Here is a 21,053-nt window from a genome sequence, read left to right as displayed (position 1 = left end):
GCCATAACTGTTAAAAACCACTCAAAGTCCAAGATCGCACAAATATTTTTTATTCAAGACAATCTGTATCAACAGTCTTAGCTGACATCTTCAAGTCTCAAACTATTTTTTTTTTCAGTAAGCCATGTTCATTTTACGCTGACCTCATGAACAAGATGCCAAGTGGATAAAACTCAGCACGTTATAAACGTTTGTCATGGCTAAAATATTTGAAACCACACAGAATCTTGTCCAAAAGGACATGTCCATATAAATATTGCTCATAGATGCTTGTTATGATGATATGTATATGGACATTACCTTTTGGACAAGATTCTGTGTGATTTTTAAATATTTTAGCGATGACGAAGGTTTATAACGTGCTGAGTTATATCCACTTGACATCTTGTGCATGAGGTCAGCGTAAAGTGAACATGGTTTACTGCAAAAAAAAGTTTAAGACCTGAAAATGACGGCTAAGAATGTTGAAACCGGCTGTCTTGATTAAGAACTATTTGTGCGATCTTGGCATTTGAGTGGTTTTTAACAATTAAAACAGATCGCCCTTCAGTATTCTCACAATGAGAAAATTCAGTAATATTGCCACACTATGTGAAGATTGGATTCATTTGTGCTTTAAATCAATAACTCTCATTGCGTTACTGTATCCCATTATCACTTCAGTAATTATAGAGAATTCCCTGCACTTAATCACATTTTTAGAAGAGATTATTCAATAAATTGTAAATTACGTAAAGGTGTCAACCTATGAAATGTCATTACAGACAGGGTGAAATAGACTCTTTTGCATTCAGACATACTTGCACTTAATAGGGAGACTGGCAGTTCCTGGGGGTGGTGTGTATCTGCACAACATTGAGATACAGGTTTTACTCAAATCAGGGGACTAGTTTCGCATCGCCACCACGTACCCTTTTACTGTTTAATGACTTCATAGCTCAAACAGTATCGTAAGTGTCTCTTCCAAAATCGTATGTAATACATATACTACGGCTTAACGCACTATTTACACTCCTGGAAATTGAAATAATAACACCGTGAATTCATTGTCCCAGGAAGGGGAAACTTTATTGACACATTCCTGGGGTCAGATACATCACATGATCACACTGACAGTACCACAGGCACATAGACACAGGCAACAGAGTATGCACAATGTCGGCACTAGTACAGTGTATATCCACCTTTCGCAGCAATGCAGGCTGCTATTCGCCCATGGAGACGATCGTAGAGATGCTGGATGTAGTCCTGTGAAACGGCTTGCCATGCCATTTCCACCTGGCGCCTCAGTTGGACCAGCGTTCGTGCTGGACGTGCAGACCGCGTGAGACGACGCTTCATCCAGTCCCAAACATGCTCAATGGGGGACAGATCCGGAGATCTTGCTGGCCAGGGTAGTTGACTTACACCTTCTAGAGCACGTTGGGTGGCACGGGATACATGCGGACGTGCATTGTCCTGTTGGAACAGCAAGTTCCCTTGCCGGTCTAGGAATGGTAGAACGATGGGTTCGATGACGGTTTGGATGTACCGTGCACTATTCAGTGTCCCCTCGACGATCACCAGTGGTGTACGGCCAGTGTAGGAGATCGCTCCCCACACCATGATGCCGGGTGTTGGCCCTGTGTGCCTCGGTCGTATGCAGTCCTGATTGTGGCGCTCACCTGCACGGCGCCAAACACGCATACGACCATCATTGGCACCAAGGCAAAAGCGACTCTCATCGCTGAAGACGACACGTCTCCATTCGTCCCTCCATTCACGCCTGTCGCGACACCACTGGATGCGGGCTGCACGATGTTGGGGCGTGAGCGGAAGACGGCCTAACGGTGTGCGGGACCGTAGCCCAGCTTCATGGAGACGGTTGCGAATGGTCCTCGCCGATACCCCAGGAGCAACAGTGTCCCTAATTTGCTGGGAAGTGGCGGTGCGGTCCCCTACGGCACTGCGTAGGATCCTACGGTCTTGGCGTGCATCCGTGCGTCGCTGCGGTCCGGTCCCAGGTCGACGGACACGTGCACCTTCCGCCGACCACTGGCGACAACATCGATGTACTGTGGAGACCTCACGCCCCACGTGTTGAGCAATTCGGCGGTACGTCCACCCGGCCTCCCGCATGCCCACTATACGCCCTCGCTCAAAGTCCGTTAACTGCACATACGGTTCACGTCCACGCTGTCGCGGCATGCTACCAGTGTTAAAGACTGCGATGGAGCTCCGTATGCCACGGCAAACTGGCTGACAGTGACGGCGGCGGTGCACAAATGCTGCGCAGCTAGCGCCATTCGACGGCCAACACCGCGGTTCCTGGTGTGTCCGCTGTGCCGTGCGTGTGATCATTGCTTGTACAGCCCTCTCGCAGTGTCCGGAGCAAGTATGGTGGGTCTGACACACCGGTGTCAATGTGTTCTTTTTTCCATTTCCAGGAGTGTATTACAAATAAAATGTGGGTAAACGTAACCACTTGGTAGTTCACAGTCCCAGTCCGCACTTGGCCATAGTAAATTGTAGAGCGCACTGGAGAATCATCCAGATAGTCCAGGGTCAAGAAAATCTATGAACATCCGTATGACAGCAGTCGAAACGTAGTCCAGCTGAAAATCCAGTAAACAAACAGTCAGGTGACAAATGTAAGCGAGATAGAGACTCAAGCACAGGACGCTCCAAAGTGTCCCACAGTCGCCCAGCGGACGGCTGTTATCTCCGGCTTGGCGTCAGCAGCTTGGTGCTTCCATCTGGTCGAAAGAGGAATCGTTGACGACTTTGCACGGTATCGACCTTGCTGTCAGATGACAGAGATATAGTAATACACTGCTGGACACGAAAAGCAACATCCTCAAGGACAAGGTCACTTTGTTCACAAGTGAGGTTACATGATAAAAAATTCAGATTAAACGAAACACACATGTCACAGTAAAGAGTGCCCGAACAGTCAGATCATTACACAGATGCCCCTCGTCTGGGGCAACGCAGGCATGTTTTGTTGCATCCAAATGATCACAAAGGTACCGAATGGCGTTCTGCAATAGATGGCCCCAAGCATCTTGCGCATTTTGTTGCAATTGGGCAATCGTTCTGGCAGTCCCTGGAGAACGAGTAAGTTCCCGCTCGATCATGTCCCGTACGTGTGCAGTTGGCGAGAGATCTCGTGATATCACTGGCCATGGTAGTAGTTGTACACTATGAATCGTGCGTTGCGTCGCAGCAGCCGTATGTGGACGTGCATGTCCTGCTGGAAAAGCACATAATCTTCCTGTCAAAGAAATGGCAGTAGCACGGGGTTAACAATGCAGTGGGCACCGGTTACTTTACCCTGCAGAAACACCATATGGGACCGAGAGTTGTAAATGATGCCCCCAACTGTGTGTCACGAACTCCAGAAAAGGTCACTCACCAGGTCTTTGCTGTACACTTGTACGTTCATCACAAACGTACAGACACAACATACTCTCATCACTGAAGACAACAGAGCGATATTCCATTCTCCAGTCAACTCTTTCACGACGCCAGGCTGGTCACGACTGGCGGTGTCGTGACGTCAGTGGCAGCCTGATTCACATTCGTTCACAGTCCTGCTGCAAGCAGACGGTTCCCAATGGCCCCTGATGACACAGCTGATGCAACGTTTGCCCAGATTTCAAACCCGGATAAATGGTGGGTCGGCCACCGCTGCTCGTACAATGGGTCGATCTTGACGTGTCTCTGTATTATGCGGACGTCCAGAATGTGATATAGGGTGTGGAAATGTTCCACAGACCGCTATTGAAAACAGTGACACATCAGCGATACATTGTGCCCAACATAGGCAGCAATTCGTCGACACATCCATCTACCATCTAGCTTCCTCCAAGCCCACAGTGTAAGCCCGCCAGATGGCTAAAGCTATTCTACAGGAGTCGTCGGCGGTGCATGGTTGTAGCCTAGAATGAATGTTGCAAACAGTGTTCACTCCTAAACTCAGCACAGTTACAGCGTGCAGAGACAAAAGAGAGGGTACACACCCAGGCCTCCTGAGAGCCATCTCATCGCCTGCGACCGTGGCAAATAATTCACTAACATTACAATCCCTCAATGTGCACATATTATACCCTGGTGCCACTGAGCAGAGTCTTTGTGGGTGTTGCATTTTCTTTCGGCAATGTGTTTGTTGGTAGAAGAAGTTTTCCTGTGTACTCTAAATGTTATATGGGACTAGATACAATTTTTCTGCAAACTTATAGTAGATTCGTGTGTTGCCCCCGATGCATCAATTAAGCAGGAGATTGCTTTTTCATTGCTGGAAGTCACTCAGCTTTAACGTGACGATGTAGTAGCACAAAACGAGAACTATCTTGTGTAGTGTCAGCACAAACGCTACAGCTGGATGTGACAGTAATTCCAGGAAACAAAGCCTACAGAGTGTTGCATATAAAGAAGGAAACAAAGTCCAGGAAAGACGTGTTTTTTTTTTCATTGTGTTCACATCATTTGATTGTTGTGCGTTAGTTCACCACTACAGTGACCATACTGAAAATTTCTTACCGACATTAAATTTCGAAATATGACTATTCACTGATGAACCAAAACATCATTATCACACACTTAAAACCGTCTAGGTCCACTTCTGGGAAGTAATTCAGCAGTGATTCTGCGTGCCATGGATTCGACAAGTGCTTGATAAGTTTCCAAAAGTCTGTGGCACCAGATGGGTACGCACACGCCCACAGTTCCCGTTATTTAGGGGCGGTTGGTTGGTGGGCGCAGACCTGGCTCCCGATAGCGTCCCAGCTGGGTTTCATCGAATTCAGATAAGCCGAATTAGACGGCTGTGACATCAAAGTGAGTTCATTATCACACTTCGCAAACCATTGCAGCACGATTCTGGCCTTGTGACATGGGCAGTTAACTTGCAGGAAGATGCCATCGCTGTTCAGGAAGACATCAAGCATAAGGGGTTACAGGTGGTCCATAATAATATTCAGATAGTCCACGGCTATCATAGAACCTTCGACTACTACCGTAGGTTCCATGGAAGCCCAGGTGAATGTCGCCCATAACTTAAAACTGTTCCCACCGGCCTGTCCCCGTGGCGCATTACATGTTCCAAACAAGCGTTCGCCTGGATGACGGTGTACCTGGACACGACCGCTGACCTGGTTTAACAATAAACTGGGTTCATCCGACAAGGTGACAGGATTCCAGTGATCCAAGGTCCAATCTCGATGATCCTGTGCCCACTCAACGGGATTCGTCCGACCAGGCGACAGGAATCCAGTGATCCAAGGGCCAATCTCGATGATCCTGTGCCCACTCAACGGGATTCGTCCGACCAGGCGACAGGAATACAGTGATCCAAGGTCCAATCTCGATGATCCTGTGCCCACTCAACGGGATTCATCCGACCAGACGACAGGATTCCAGTGATCCGAGGTCCATCTCGATGACCCTGTGCCCACTCAACGGGATTCGTCCGACCAGGCGACAGGAATACAGTGATCCAAGGTCCAATCTCGATGATCCTGTGCCCACTCAACGGGATTCATCCGACCAGACGACAGGATTCCAGTGATCCGAGGTCCATCTCGATGATCCTGTGCCCACTCAATACACGGGATTCATCCAACCAGGCAACAGGATTCCAGTGATCCGAAGTTCAATCTCGATGATCCTGTGCCCACTCAACACGATTCGTCCAACCAGGCGACAGGAATACAGTGATCCAAGGTCCAATCTCGATGATCCTGTGCCCATTCAACGGGATTCATACGACCAGGCGACAGGAATCCAGTGATCCAAGGGCCAATCTCGATGATCCTGTGCCCTCTCAACGGGATTCATCAGACCAGGCGACAGGAATCCAGTGATCTGAGGTCCAATCTCGATCATCCTGTGCCCACTCAATACACGGGATTCATCCAACCAGGCAACAGGATTCCAGTGATCCGAGGTCTAATCTCGATGATCCTGTGCCCACTCAACGGGATTCATCAGACCAGGCGATATGATTCCAGTGATCTGAGGTCCAATCTCGATGATCCCATGCCCACTCGATGGGATTCATCCGACCAGGCGACAGGATGCCAGTGATCCGAGGTCCAATCTCAAAGATCCTGTTCCCACTCAACGGGATTCATCCAACCAGCCGATATGATTCCAGTGATCTGAGGTCCAAGCTTGATGATCCCATGCCCACTCAATAGGATTTATCTGACCAGGTGACAGGATGCCAGTGATCCGAGGTCTAATCTCAATGATCCTGTACCCACTCAATACACGGGATTCATCTGACCAGGCGACAGGATTTCAGTGATCCGAGATCCAATCTCGATGATCCTGTGCCCACTCAATAAACGGGATTCATCCAACCAGGCGACATGGTTCCAGTGATCCGAGGTCCAATCTCGATGATCCTGTGCCCACTCAATAAATGGGATTCATCCAACCAGGCGACAGGGTTCCAGTGATCCGAGGTCCAATCTCGATGATGCTGTGCCCACTCAATAAACGGGATTCTTCCGAACAGGTGACAGGATTCCAGTGATCCGAGGTCCAATCTCGATGATTCTGTGCCCACTCAACGGGATTCATCTGACCAGGCAACAGGATTCCAGTGATCCGAGGTCCAATCTCGATGATCCTGTGCCCACTCAATAAACGCGATTCATCCAACCAGGTGACAGGGTTCCAGTGATCCGAGGCCCAATATCGATGATCCTGTGCCCACTCAATAAACGGGATTCTTACGACCAGGCGACAGGATTCCAGTGATCCGAGGTCCAATCTCGATGATCCTGTGCCCACTCAACAGGATTCGTCCAACCAGGCGACAGGAATACAGTGATCCGAGGTCCAATCTCGATGATCCTGTGCCCACTCAATAATCGGGATTCATCCGACCAGGCGACAGGGTTCCAGTGATCCGAGGTCCAATCTCGATGATCCTTTGAACACTCATTAAACGGGATTCTTCCGACCAGGCGACAGGATGCCAGTGATCCGAGGTCCAATCTCGATGATGCTGCGCCCACTCAACGGGATTCATCTGACCAGGCGATAGGATTCCAGTGATCTGAGGTCCAATCTTGATGATCCCATGCCCACTCAATGGGATTCATCTGACCAGGCAACAGGATCCCAGTGATCCGAGGTCCAATTTCGATGATCCCATGCCGACTCAATAAATGGGATTCATCCGAGTAGGCGACAGGATTCCAGTGATCCGAGGTCCAATTCGATGTTCCCGTGCCCACTCAATAAACGGGATTCATCCAACTAAGCGACAGGATTCCAGTGATCCAAGGTACCATCTCGATGACCCTGTGCCCACTCAACGGGATTTATATGACCAGGCGACATGATTCCAGTGATCCGAGGTCCAATCTCGATGATCCTATGCCCACTCAATAAACGGGATTCATCCGACCAGGCGACAGGATTTCAGTGATCCGAGGTCTAATCTCGATGATCCTGTGCCCACTCAACGGGATTCATCCGACCAGGCGACAGGATTCCAGTGATCTGTGGTCCAATGTCGATGATCCCGTGCCTACTGTAATCACAATTGATGACCTCGTTGGGTCAACATGGGAACACTTAGGGGTGTTATGTTGTGGAACACCGTGTTCAACACTATTCGCTGAACAGTGTGCTCCAAAACCCTTGTGCCAGTGCCAACACAGTATTGTCAGATCCGTCACAGATAGCCTCCTGTATTACTTTAGAGAGCAGTCAAGTCTCCGATCCCTATGTTTTGTGATGAGGTATGGAAGTCCAGTTTCCTGTCGTCTACTCGTGATTTCAGCATTCTTCAACAGCTCTCCACGGATCCTCACGACAGTACCACGTGAACAGTCGACCGCTCCGCCGATTCCTAGATACTCCCTCACAGGCACTGGTTTCTCTGTCTCGTGATGACTGGGTGTTGTGTGCTGTCCTTAGGTTAGTTAGGTTTAAGTAGTTCTAAGTTCTAGGGGACTGATGACCATAGATGTTAAGTTCCATTGTGCTCAGAGCCATTTGAACCAATTTTGAACAGGCACTGGACGACAACAATCTGGCTTTTATCAAAGTCGCTAAAGTCGGCGTATTTCCATGTTTGTGCCACTTATCGAAGCTAAAATCATTCCCCAATCGTCACTGCTCCGCTTATATACTTTTCTCTTGCCGCGTCACGTGCCCTCAAGGCCAGAAGGCAGCATAAAACAATGCGGTGGAGGGTGGTCATAACGTTTTGGCTTAGAAATGTAATTGTTAAGGTTTCGGACACTACATTCGATAAAAATTTGGTATCTCACTTTTGCAAACATGGTGGCAGGAACTAGCGAGGTAGACAATTTAGTTCGTGCTTACGAAGACTACCCATAAAGTAACTTCCGCTTTTACGTGGCATGGGAAATAGTGGTCGGAACGATATAGTCGCTACGCTGACTCAAGCGGTAGGTCAGTGTGCTTAGAGCTGCACTTGCGAGAAATCCACACTGCTTCTAGTTAGCCTACAGTAATCGTTCAAAGTGAGCACTGAAGCTGAAAATTCCAGTAAACTTGAAATTCTTTGACATTCATCTCGAATTTTTTTCTTTTCACGAGCCGATAGTAATGATTGTCGTGTATCAGTGACGTCGTTTCTTTAAGAGTGGAAGGACGAATCTTCCTGATGGGCACAGAAATGACCTTCTGTCTGCAGACAGCAATGAACTGGTTCAGAAAACTGACAAAATTTTTTATAAAATCGAGCGTTTTACGAAATCTCGATTGTCGAACAACTCTCCGCAGAATTCTCGGAGATCGTGATTACATAATTGAATACCAGTGGTTCTGCATTCTAGGTTCCCAAAACTCTCAGGATGCGGAGTAGTGTGTAGAAAGATTTTGTCGACCCCTTATATGAAGGGCTTATTTCAATAGTGGTACAAGTTCATTTTTGTTCATTGTGAGATACAGGGTCCTAAAGTTAACTGAGCGCTGAAAAATCTGCAGTTGAGATACTAGAAATACTCAAGCATATGGCTTCTTGCTAGAGATGAACCTTTCTTAATTTCAGAAGCATCACAGACTGAAAAGTGGAGGTAATGGTCTTGTACCATTATTGAAATAAGCCCTTCATATATACAGGGCTATTACAAATGATCGAAGCGATTTCATAAATTCACTGTAGCTCCATTCATTGACATATGGTCACGACACACTACAGATACGTAGAAAAACTCATAAAGTTTTGTTCAGCTGAAGCCGCACTTCAGGTTTCTGCCGCCAGAGCGCTCTAGAGCGCAGTGAGACAAAATGGCGACAGGAGCCGAGAAAGCGTATGTCGTGCTTGAAATGCACTCACATCAGTCAGTCATAACAGTGCAACGACACTTCAGGACGAAGTTCAACAAAGATCCACCAACTGCTAACTCCATTCGGCGATTGTATGCGCTGTTTAAAGCTTCTGGATGCCTCTGTAAGGGGAAATCAACGGGTCGGCCTGCAGTGAGCGAAGAAACGGTTGAACACGTGTATCTGGACATGCTGGAAAATTGGCTCATGCCACAACTGGAGACCGACAGCGCCGACTTCAGCTTTCAACAGGATGGTGCTCCACCGCACTTCCATCATGATGTTCGGCATTTCTTAAACAGGAGATTGGAAAACCGATGGATCGGTCGTGCTGGAGATCATGATCAGCAATTCATGTCATGGCCTCCACGATCTCCCGACTTAACCCCATGCGATTTCTTTCTGTGGGGTTATGTGAAAGATTCAGCGTTTAAACCTCCTCTACCAAGAAACGTGCCAGAACTGCGAGCTCGCATCAACGATGCTTTCGAACTCATTGATGGGGACATGCTGCGCCGAGTGTGGGAGGAACTTGATTATCGGTTTGATGTCTGCCGAATCACTAAAGGGGTATATATCGAACATTTGTGAATGCCTAAAAAAACTTTTTGAGTTTTTGTATGTGTGTGCAAAGCATTGCGAAAATATCTCAAATAATGAAGTTGTTGTAGAGCTGTGAAATCGCTTCAATCATTTGTAATAACCCTGTACAATTAAGCTTGATCTGAATGGTGATTATGTCGACAAGTAATACAAAGGTATAATATGTATCTTGTTCTAATGAATTTGGTTTAAATACTCCAGAATTTTCCTTATAACCTAGCAGAGGTTACTTCTCGAATTGCCTTTGTACGTGGCCTACCGGATCAGCTGTCGATAGCAGATTTGCACCATTCCTCTCTTAACCCTCTCAGTCCCAACAATATAAAAACGAATGTAACATTAAAATATTTAGCAAAAGTAATTCTTATTATCATAATAAGCAAAGATTGCAGTAAGAAATTGGCTAAAAGTAAACCCTCAGTTTTTTTACGGAAACAGTTTCACATTGGAATACAATGTTAAAATTGTTATCAAAATTAACCAAGGAGTAAAATAAGAAATTGGCAAAAATAAACAATCAGTTCTCTTAAGCAGGTGGCTTCATTTTGAAACCACTAGAAGATACAGTTTTGAAAATTTTTAAGTTTAATATCGAAACCACATACTACCCTAGTGATTTCATATCGAAGCCAATCGCAAAAGCAGTAGTGCAAACCCAAATTTACATTGCAATAACTTTAGATGCACTGTCTTTCACTGTCAATTATGTTCTCAAAATAGCCACTATAAAAATCGCGTTTCACAAGCTCCTACAATCACGTAGCCCAATCTCCGCGCCGAATCTTGCTTTGACGCTGTAGGTGATTACTATAATGTACTACATTCGTAGAAGCACCTCAGTGTACCATCAGACGTCCTTGTCTTGCAACAGCATCGGTGGTTTCCTGCTAAGGCACTGGTACTTTAAAAACATAATAATAACATGGTGGTCTCAGTGAGAAATCACTGGTATTCAAAGAGTTGAGGCACTCGAAGCAGCCGCGCGAGATTATCCGAGCGGTCCGAGGTGCTGCAGTCATGGACTGTGCAACTGGTCCCGGCAGAGGTTCGAGTTCTCCCTCGGGCATGGGTGTGTGTGTTTGTAGTTAGGATAAATTAAGTTAAGTAGTGTGTAAGCTTAGGGACTGATGACCTTAACAGTTAAGTCCCATAAGATTTCAAACACATTTGAACATTTCACTCGAAGCTGTCATAGATCGACCAAGTGGGCGAAGAAAACACTGGGTCAAAACGCGAGAGCTTATCGGAAGCCCCAGCTTGGGAAGTACCTTTAACACATTTCCGGCAACAGGCCTCCGCAAACCGAAAGGATTCCTTCAGTACTGATACCGAATGTTGCGGCAACGCCTTTGTTCTCCACACAGTTTCTTCTGTGCTAACATTGCTCGCAAGATATTTGCAGATTCGTTTCCTTTTAGACTGTCTTTTATACTTGAGCTACTAATCTAGTTATTACTAGGTTAAATCAGGTTGCTGTTTGCACCATGAAAGTCGTCAACTAAATAAGTGAATGCCACCATCGTCTGAAAACGTTAATGGGACGGCCACAATGAAAAAAAAATACATATTATAAAACATTATTGTACCTTGTACGATGAAAAGTAATGTATCAGAATTTTTTATTCTATCGGTTGAGATATTACATATCATGCATAATCTCGTTCGACTTCCCCGCTTCGCTGACGCAAATTCCAACATTCAGCCTCTAGAGGGCTCCGAATAGTAACGTAACATGGCGGCGTGTAACGTAACTATGTCGCTGTGTGAGAAACAGTGTGGTGTAATCGACGAGTTCGTTCAAACGAGGAGCACCGTCCCCTTCAGCATGACAACGCTGAGCGCTGCAACCCGACGCCTTGGGTTCACTGTCATCGATCATCCCCCATAAGCTTCTGACTTGTCCCCATCCGATTCTCATCTGTTTCCAAAACTTAAAGAACACCTTCGAGTACTTAATTTTGACTGTGTTGAAGCAGTGCAAGCAGAGGTGAGGTTGTACCTCCGTCAGCAAATTCGAACGTTCTTCAGTGGCGGTGTCAACAATTGATCAGACGTTGGGAGAAATGTGTTTGGTGCCAGAATGAGTAAGTTGAGAAATAAACATATAGGCTTGAAAAATAAACATCTAGAATGTTAATTAAGAACGTTTTATTGAAAAAGCTCCAAGAATTTTAACATACAAAAATCGGAGGCATTAGTTTTTAATATGCCGTCATACACTACTGGCCATTAAAATTGCTACGCCAATAAGAAATGCAGCTGATAAACGGGTATTCATTGGACAAATATATTATACCACACCTGACATGTGATAACATTTTCATGCAATTTGGGAGCATAGATCCTGAGAAATCAGTACCCAGAACAACCACCTCTGGCCGTAATAACGGCCTTGATACGAGTGGGCATTGAGTCAAACAGAGCTTGGATGGCGTGTACAGGTATAGCTGCCCATGCAGCTTCAACACAATACCACAGTTCATCAAGAGTAGTGACTGGCATATTGTGACAAGCCAGTTGCTCGGCCACCATTGACCGGACGCTTTCAATTGGTGAGAGATCTGGAGAGTGTTCTGGCCAGGGCAGCAGTCGAACATTTTCTGTATCCAGAATGGCCGGTACAGGACCTGCAACATGCAGTCGTGCATTATCCTGCTGAAATGTAGGGTTTCGCAGGGGTCGAATGAAGGGTAGAGCCAAGGGTCGTAAAACGTCTGAAATGTGACGTTCACTGTTCACAGTGCCGTCAATGCGAACAAGAGGTGACCGAGACGTGTAACCAATGGCACCCCATACCATCACGCCGGGTGATACGCCAGTATGGCGATGACGAATACACGCTTCCAAAGTGCGTTCACCACTATGTCCCCAAACACGGGTGCGACCATCATGATGCTGTAAACAGAACATGGATTCAACCGGAAAAATTACGTTTAGCCATTCGTGCACCCAGGTTCGTCGTTGAGTACACCATCATAGGCGCTCCTGTCTGTGATGCAGCGTCAAGGGTAAACGCAGCCATGGTCCCCAAGCTGATAGTCCATGCTGCTGCAAACGTCGTCCAACTGTTCGTGCAGATGGTTGTTGTCTTGCAAACGTCTCCATCTGTTGACTCAGGGATCGAGACGTGGCTGCACGATCCGTTACAGTCATGTGGATAAGATGCTTTTCATGCCGACCGCTAGTGATACGAGGCCGTTGGGATCCAGCACGGCGTTCCGTATTACCCTCCTGAACCCACCGATTCCATATTCTGCTAACAGTCATTGGATCTCGAGCAACGCGAGCAGCTATGTCGCGATACGATAAGCCGCAATCGCGATAGTCTACAATCCGATCTTTATCTAAGTTGGAAACATGATGGTACGCAATTCTCCTCCTTACACGAGGCATCACAACAACGTTTCACCAGGCAACGCCGGTCAACTGCTGTTTGTGTATGAGAAATCGGTTGGAAACTTTCGTCATTTCAGCCCGTTGTAGGTGTTGAAACGTCCCCTTTGAACACTTATACAAGACTGTGCTTAACCTGACACACAATGTTTTTAGCGCAACGCAATCTGACTTTCAATAATCCCTACAAAACAATGGCCCTGACTAACTTTAACCTATACCTTTCACAAATCACTTACCTCACAAAAATCTTCGTTACTGGAACTACTGCAATACAGCGAGCGCCACTACTGCCAGCTAAATAGAAGATTCAAACTACTGAAGGCACTAACTACTGATAGGGATAGTTATCAAATGAAAGATTTTAATAGAGAACAAACAATGTATTTACCTTAATAGTCATAATATATGTAGCAGTTCATGATAAATTACAAAACTTCCGCCATCTCTCTCCCCACATCCACCACTGCTGGCGGCTCACCTCCAACTGTGCAACGCTACGCGCTGTTCACATTCAGCTGCCGCTGCCTAACACTACAATGGCAGAAAACAATGCAAACTAGCCACAGACTGCACACAGCACAGTCAGTGATTTTCATACAGAGAGCGCTACGTAGCGGCGGCGTTACCAATATAACAACCTAAACAGCCTACTTACATAAAGAAAACATAAACAGCCTACTTACAGTGTCACCACCGGCGCCAACCTTGTGTGAAAGCTCTGAAAAGCTAATCATTAGCATATCACAGCATCTTCTTCCAGTCGGTTAAATTTCGCGTCTGTAGCACGTCATCTTCGTGGTGTAGCAATTTTAATGGCCAGTAGTGTATTTCAATACGGAATACTTAAATTAGTGATGAGAGATGTCTAAACCTTGTCAATATTTTCCAGAGTTGTCGATCGACGATGTCGCTGCGCAGGCGTTCGTCTTCTTCCTCGCGGGCTTCGAGACGTCATCGACCACTATGAGCTTCGCCCTGCACGAACTGGCCCACAACCCGGACATCCAGACGCGTCTTCAGGAGGAAATAGATACTGTTCTCAAACAACACAATGGACAAATAACATACGATGCGATCAACAGTATGCAGTACCTTGAAAAAGTGGTTGCAGGTGTGTACGAATATAAAACTTTCTACCTTGAAAATGAATAATCTAAAAACTAACGTCAAAAATTAACCATTTATTTCGTGACTTGCTCTAATAACGTTACGATGCTAGATAGTGAGACGGGATGGGTATTCACGTGTAGGTCGAATTTCTGCGTCCGATTAACGATCTTTGATCTGGTACATCTACCAACCGGACAGCCGTTTTTAGGCAGTCTTCCACGTACGTTTAGTATCCCAATCTCCACAATGCATTAATCAAAGTTAATATGAGATACAGACAGATATTACACACGTGTTCCCTCTCTTAGGATAATGTTAAAGAGCTGTGAGAGATTTGAGATTTAACAAGGCAGGAGGGACTGATTCCATTCCATCGGAACTTCTAAAAAAATTGGGTGAAGTGGCAACCATACGTCTAGTCTTCATGGTAGGTAGAGTCTATTATGAGACAGACGACATATCATCACACTCCCGTAAAAATATCGTTCACGCAATTCGGAATATAGCAAGCGCAGATAGGTGCGAAAATCATCCCATATTCAAATTGACAACTCATGCTTCCAAGTTAGTGACAAGAATAATATACAGAAAAATCGAAAAAAAATCTAGTAACTATTAGGTGACGGTTATGTTCGCTTTAGGAAAGAGAAAGGGACCGGAGAAGCTTTGCTGATGTTGCGCTTGAAAATGAAAATAATAGTGAAGACAGATCAGGCGTACATGAACTGACATGCAATACTTATCAGTCAGTATGCATAGCACAAATATACAGGAACTTTGAAATAAAATATTCTGAACTCCTCAGAGCTCTAAATAATAACAGCTCAAAAAATACTAAAATATAGCCCCAGCCTATACCAAAAACTAACAACGGAAGAGGTGGGGTTGGGTTGGGTTGTTTGGAGGAAGAGACCAAACTGCGATGTCATCGAACGGGAAGGACGGGGTGGGAAGTCAGCCTTGCCCTTTCAGAGGAACCATCCCGGCATTTGCCTGGAGCGATTTAGGGAAATCACGCAAAACCTAAATCAGGATGGCCGGGCGCGGGATTGAACCGTCGTCTTCCCGAATGCGAGACATGTGTGCTAACCACTGCGCCACCTCGCTCGGCAACAACAGAAGAAAACGTCCACATATAGAAGACAATAGCGTAAGCAAATCAAACTAAATAGTCTACACTACGCAAAGGCGCACTATTTAGAATATTAAAGGAACTTTCCAGAAAAGATGACACAAACAGCTAAAAAGCACAACCACACGAAGAAAGAGAGAGAGAGAGAGAGAGAGAGAGAGAAAGACGGAGAGACAGGAAGTAAACAATATTCAAATTTGGCGCCCAACTTACTTGAGAGCAAGCGAACAACAACCTGGGATTGGACACACAATAACACGATGTTTTGGCAAAGTTAAATGTTGTTTACAAACGATTTTTTTGCAAAATATGGGTATTATTTGTATGTGATTTTTAATAACTCATGCGAAAGCAAATGAAAAAGGATTTGCCAAAGCGAAAGCTAAGTAGTAGCAAATATGGTCGCGAAATATCTTCACACGACGAAATAACGTTTAGGTATAGACGGTTGTGTTTATTCGCCGACGAAATTCACATTAAATTCATTTAGTTGCCGATGATAATCTGCCAGCAGATGATAATGTTCAGAGGGTTCTGCATGAACGTATAATGAGAAATTAAGATAATGACAACAACAAATAAAAACTGCCTTTAGGTCTAATTTTCGTAGATTGTTTATCACTAACAATGTATTCACTTTTCACAGATTTGAGTAAGAATAACCCACTGACTGTGCTAGAAATGTGGTGAAGCATATTTGGGTCATTTGAAAAATCAGTTCTTGCATAATGGGTTGACCTCATATCCAATAAATCATTTCATAATAGTAAACCAAAGGGAATGTCAGCAGTACACTTCAGAGCAACCCGCCAGATCACGGGGTCAAAGAACTCCATTTAGTAACGATATCACGAAATAAAATAATAACTGTAACTAGGCAGTGAGAGAGGATACTTTAATCCACTGTTTCTGTTACAGAGACGCTGAGGAAATATCCACCAGTTGTGATACTTAACAGGGAGAATAACGTTGAGTACAAGATTCCTGACAGTGATGTCGTCTTGGACAAATTAACTCCAATACTGATCCCCGTCTACGGCCTGCAACACGACCCAGACTACTTCCCGGACCCGGAGCGCTTCGACCCCGAGAGGTTCTCTGAGGAGCAAAAGGCGCAGAGGCACCCCTACGTCTACCTGCCGTTCGGAGAGGGGCCTCGCATCTGCATAGGTGAGTCACGGAACTGGCAGCAACTTCGCTGTTGCAAGGTGCTTCTTAACATTAAAGCTACAACAAAACTACGTCGGTGTCCCATCTCGGTGAAAAGAGTGTCAAATGCCTCTATCCATACAAGAGGCCATGATATTTCCGTCTATCTCATTGTATTCATTATGTGTATCTCTAGTTCATAGTATATTATAAGAATACAGTTCTGCTTCTCTCTTCTTTTTTCAAATTCAATATCTGCCCTAAGCAGGGTCTAATGTTCAAGAATTCATCTTAATATTCTTTAAATCGTCCATCTAAAGTTCATCTTCATTTATTAGGCTCTCCGAATATATTTCTAGATACTAGGATGCAAGTCAAGTTGCTTTCAATACACGCTGTAACGGTCGTGAGCGTTAGTCACCTTTGAGATTGGATTTGGTGAGTTGATGTTAGTCAAGAATGACTTTAGGGCGAAAAGACGCCTTTACCAACACCTCACTGAGTTTCAACGAAACTGCGTATTAAGGCTACCAGAAGTTAGATGTTCCTTCTGCTATACTGCAGAACGACTTGACTGGAATGTGGCCATTGTACATGATTGCTGGCGGCGATGGTCACGAGAACGTACCGTCGCAAGAAGACCTGGCTACAGACTGCCACGTGGCACTACCGAGAGGGAAGACCATCGTGTTCGACGTATGGCTCTTGCACATCGTACACTATCTTCAGCAGCAATGTGAGAGGCAGTTGGCACTACAGTGACACAATGAACTGTTTGAAATCCATTACTTTAAGGACAGCTCCGAGCCAGACGCTCTGTAGCGTGCATTCCACCACCGCCATTTGCGACTTCAGTGGTGTAATGCAAGAGATCGCCAGAAGGAATGGAGGAGGTCTGTTGTGTCGTGTGATGAAAGATGGTGCCGCCTCGATGCCAGTGATGGCCGTGTGTTGGTTAGGAGGGCCTGCAACAAACCTGACTGCGTCGTCGACACTCTGGACATACTCCGGGAGTTATAGTCTGGGGTGCCATTTCGTTTGAGTGTAGAATTACTCTCGTGTGTATCGCAAACACGCTGACTGCAAATTCCACGTCAGTCTGGTGATTCCACGAATCGTGGTGCCATTCTTGAACAGCGTTCCAGGGGGTGTTTTCTAACATAAAAACTCTCGCCCACAAACCGCTGCTGTAGCCCAATATGCTCTACGGAGTGCCAACATGTAGCCTTGCCCTTGCTCGATCACCAGATCTGTCTCCAATGGAGCACGTGTGGGACCTCATCGGACGATAACTCCAGCGTCATCCACAAACAGCATTAACCCGTCCATGTATTGACTGACCAAGTACGTACAACAGGCATGAAACACCACCAGGCGCCTGTACAACACAATGTATGCATATTTGCATGCTTGAATTCAACATTCTGGCGATTAACCGTTTATTAATACAGGGAGTGAAAGGCTATTTACAATATGTACAGAAAGCAGTTGGCAGTTATAAGAGTCGAGGGGTATGAAAGGGAAGCAGTGGTAGGGAAGGGAGAGAGACAGGGTAGTAGCCTATCCCCGATGTTATTCTATCTGTATATTGAGCAAGCAGTGAAGGAAACAAAAGAAAAGTTTGGAGTAGGTTTTAAAATCCATGGAGAAGAAATAAAAACTTTGAGGTTCGCCCATGACATTGTAATTCTGCCAGAGACAGCAAAGGACTTGGAAGAGCAGTTGAACGGAATGGACAGTGTCTTGAAAGGAGGGTATAAGATGAACATCAACAAAAGCAAAACAAGGATAATGGAATGTAGTCGAATTAAGTCGGGAGATTCTGAGGGAATTAGATTAGGAAATGAGAGGCTTAAAGTAATAAAGGAGTTTTGCTATTTGGGGAGCAAAATAACTGATGATGGTCGAAGTAGAGAGGATACAAAATGTAGACTGGCAATGGCAAGGAAAGCGTTCCTGAAGAAGAGAAATTTGTTAACATCGAGTATTGATTTAAGTGTGAGGAAGTCGTTTCTGAAAGTATTTGTATGGAGTGTAGCCATGTATGGAAGTGAAACATGGACGATAAATAATTTAGACAAGAAGAGAATAGAAGCTTTTGAAATGTGGTGCTACAGAAGAACGCTGCAGATTAGATGGGTAGATCACATAACTAATGAGGAGGTATTGAATAGAATTAGGGAGAAGAGGAGCTTGTGGCACAACTTGACTAGAAGAAGGGATCGATTGGTAGGACATGTTCTGAGGCGTCAAGGGATCACCAATTTAGCATTGGAGGGCAGCGTGGAGGGTAAAAATCGTAGAGGGCGACCAAGAGATGAATACACTAAGCAGATTCAGAAGGATGTAGGTCGCAGTAGGTACTGGGAGATGAAGAAGCTTGCACAGGATAGAGTAGCATGGAGAGCTGCATCAAACAAGTCTCAGGACTGAAGACCACAACAACAACAACAACAACGCTGCTATGAAGACATATCCGTAAATCTTCAAACTCATACAGCGTAGCTAGTCGTCAGTTCATGATTGACAACTTCTACGATTACAGAATGTGGTAAACTATTATTAGCAAGTAACAGATTTTTCTTGTTTCAGGCATGAGGTTTGGGCTGCTGCAGACGAAAGTCGGTCTTACACATATACTCTCAAAATACAACATAGAACCGTGCGAGAAGACCGTCCGCAATCTGTCGTTCGTACCAAGAGCATTTGTCCTCACACCAGAGGGAGGTATCCAGTTGAGACTGAGCAAGAGAAACAAAGTGTAGCAATTATTACGTACCATTATGTGGTTTATATAAGTTATCGCATGTTTTTCATAACTGTACATATTATAATATAGATATCTGTCTTATTCAATGTTTCATGTAAAGTCTTTTGTAATAAATAAGATACTGTGAGGTTCAACCAATTTCTGAGAACGCCTTACATAAAATGTACAAGGATTGTTCAACAAGCAATGCAACACCAGTGTTGTGTGTGTTTCATTCACAAAGTAATGCAAAGAAAGCAGGTTCGTTTTCTTCAGGAATCTAATAGGTCATATTATTCCCCACTCTTTTGGCTACGAAACCCTATTTTTCAACATATTCGCTGTACGATGTGATGGCCTTAAGGCACCTTACTAGAGGGCCTGTGTACACACATGGTACCACTCTACTGGTCAACGTCGGAGCCAACGTCTTGTTGCATCAATAAAATTGTCACAATCAGTCCCGTAACGCGCAGGGCAATTCGGCAGGGACGGTACTTCGTTGTTTCTCACGGCATTCTGTTGTGTGGCGAGGAACGCAGCCTGCACACACCTTTGAGTACCCAACTGGTGGACGAGTGTGCCTGCAGTACCAAGAGAAACGTCCAGTAGAGCAGAGAGGTGTCACCTCCAGTAAGGGTGTCCACACGTTCCAACATTGCAGGATCCTCAGCTGTGTGCGGCCAGCCGGCACGCCGGAGACTAGACATGCTGGTGCGACCTTGCTGCGGCGGTGACAGACGACTCTCCCAACGGTTCAGCGTTCACTGCCAGGTCTCCGTAGGCATTCTGAAAGCGACGATGATTATCTGTGATGCTGCGGTTTTCCTCCAAAGGAAGCACAATGGCCGACCGCTGTGGTCGAGCGGTTCTAGGCGCTTCAGTCCGGAACCGCGCTGCTGCTACGGTCGCAGGTTCGAATCCTGTCTTGGGCATGGATGTGTGTGATGTCCTTAGGTTAGTTAGGCTTAAGTAGTTCTAAGTCTAGGGGACTGATGACCACAGGTGTTAAATCCCATAGTGCTTAGAGCCATTTGAACCATTTGAAACACAATGACAACTCTCTGCTTGGAACGCAACTCCGTGACAGACGCCATTTTGAAGGCTACGTATAATTCCTGTCACAATTCGAACTTCATGACATTACAGAAACTGTAACGAGAATATTCCACCATGTCCAGAAACAAATTCCGCATTTTTCAACTGAAATTGACCGAGAAAAAAAAATGTTGCATTACTTATTGAATGCCACTCGTAGATCAGTACAACAAGAAAATTCACAGCAGCATCGTTTACATGTATCAGTTTGGAAAGTCACATACGGCATTCATCTGCGATATTAGATTTAATACACTGATAGAATATGAAAACTTTCTGACTGACATTATCCACATAAAAGTGTAGTTCCCCCAATAGCTGAATCGCTACGTGTCTTCAAAGGTCGGAGGAAAACAAATGTATACCATGTCCAATGGACTATGCTTTGTAAAGCACTGAAGTGTTTAAAACAACCTTCAGGTGAGGGCAGCTTCACTTTTTTTATGACAGCTGTCACCATGGGCAGATATCTCTATATTTAATTACAATAAAACATTGCCATCAATCAATATGACTCCG

The 21,053-nt window shown here is 45.3% G+C and overlaps 1 protein-coding gene across 2 annotated transcripts in view; it reads left to right on the top strand.

The window, feature by feature from the left end:
• Nucleotides 1-19,597, top strand: part of LOC126191334 (cytochrome P450 6k1-like) — a 251,442-nt gene extending 231,845 nt beyond the window's left edge. For both annotated transcript variants that reach the window (XM_049932169.1, XM_049932168.1), the window contains 3 exons: nt 14,186-14,407; nt 16,457-16,708; nt 19,280-19,597. In XM_049932169.1, coding sequence (XP_049788126.1) covers nt 14,186-14,407; nt 16,457-16,708; nt 19,280-19,452 — 647 coding nt within the window. In that variant the 3' untranslated portion in view covers nt 19,453-19,597. The remainder of the gene's footprint in view (nt 1-14,185; nt 14,408-16,456; nt 16,709-19,279) is intronic.
• The last annotated feature ends 1,456 nt before the right edge of the window (nt 19,598-21,053 follow it).

The sequence above is a fragment of the Schistocerca cancellata genome, chromosome 6 (genome assembly GCF_023864275.1).
Source record: "Schistocerca cancellata isolate TAMUIC-IGC-003103 chromosome 6, iqSchCanc2.1, whole genome shotgun sequence".
In the NCBI taxonomy this organism is placed as follows: domain Eukaryota; kingdom Metazoa; phylum Arthropoda; class Insecta; order Orthoptera; family Acrididae; genus Schistocerca; species Schistocerca cancellata.
This window is presented reverse-complemented; position numbering and strand designations above follow the sequence as displayed.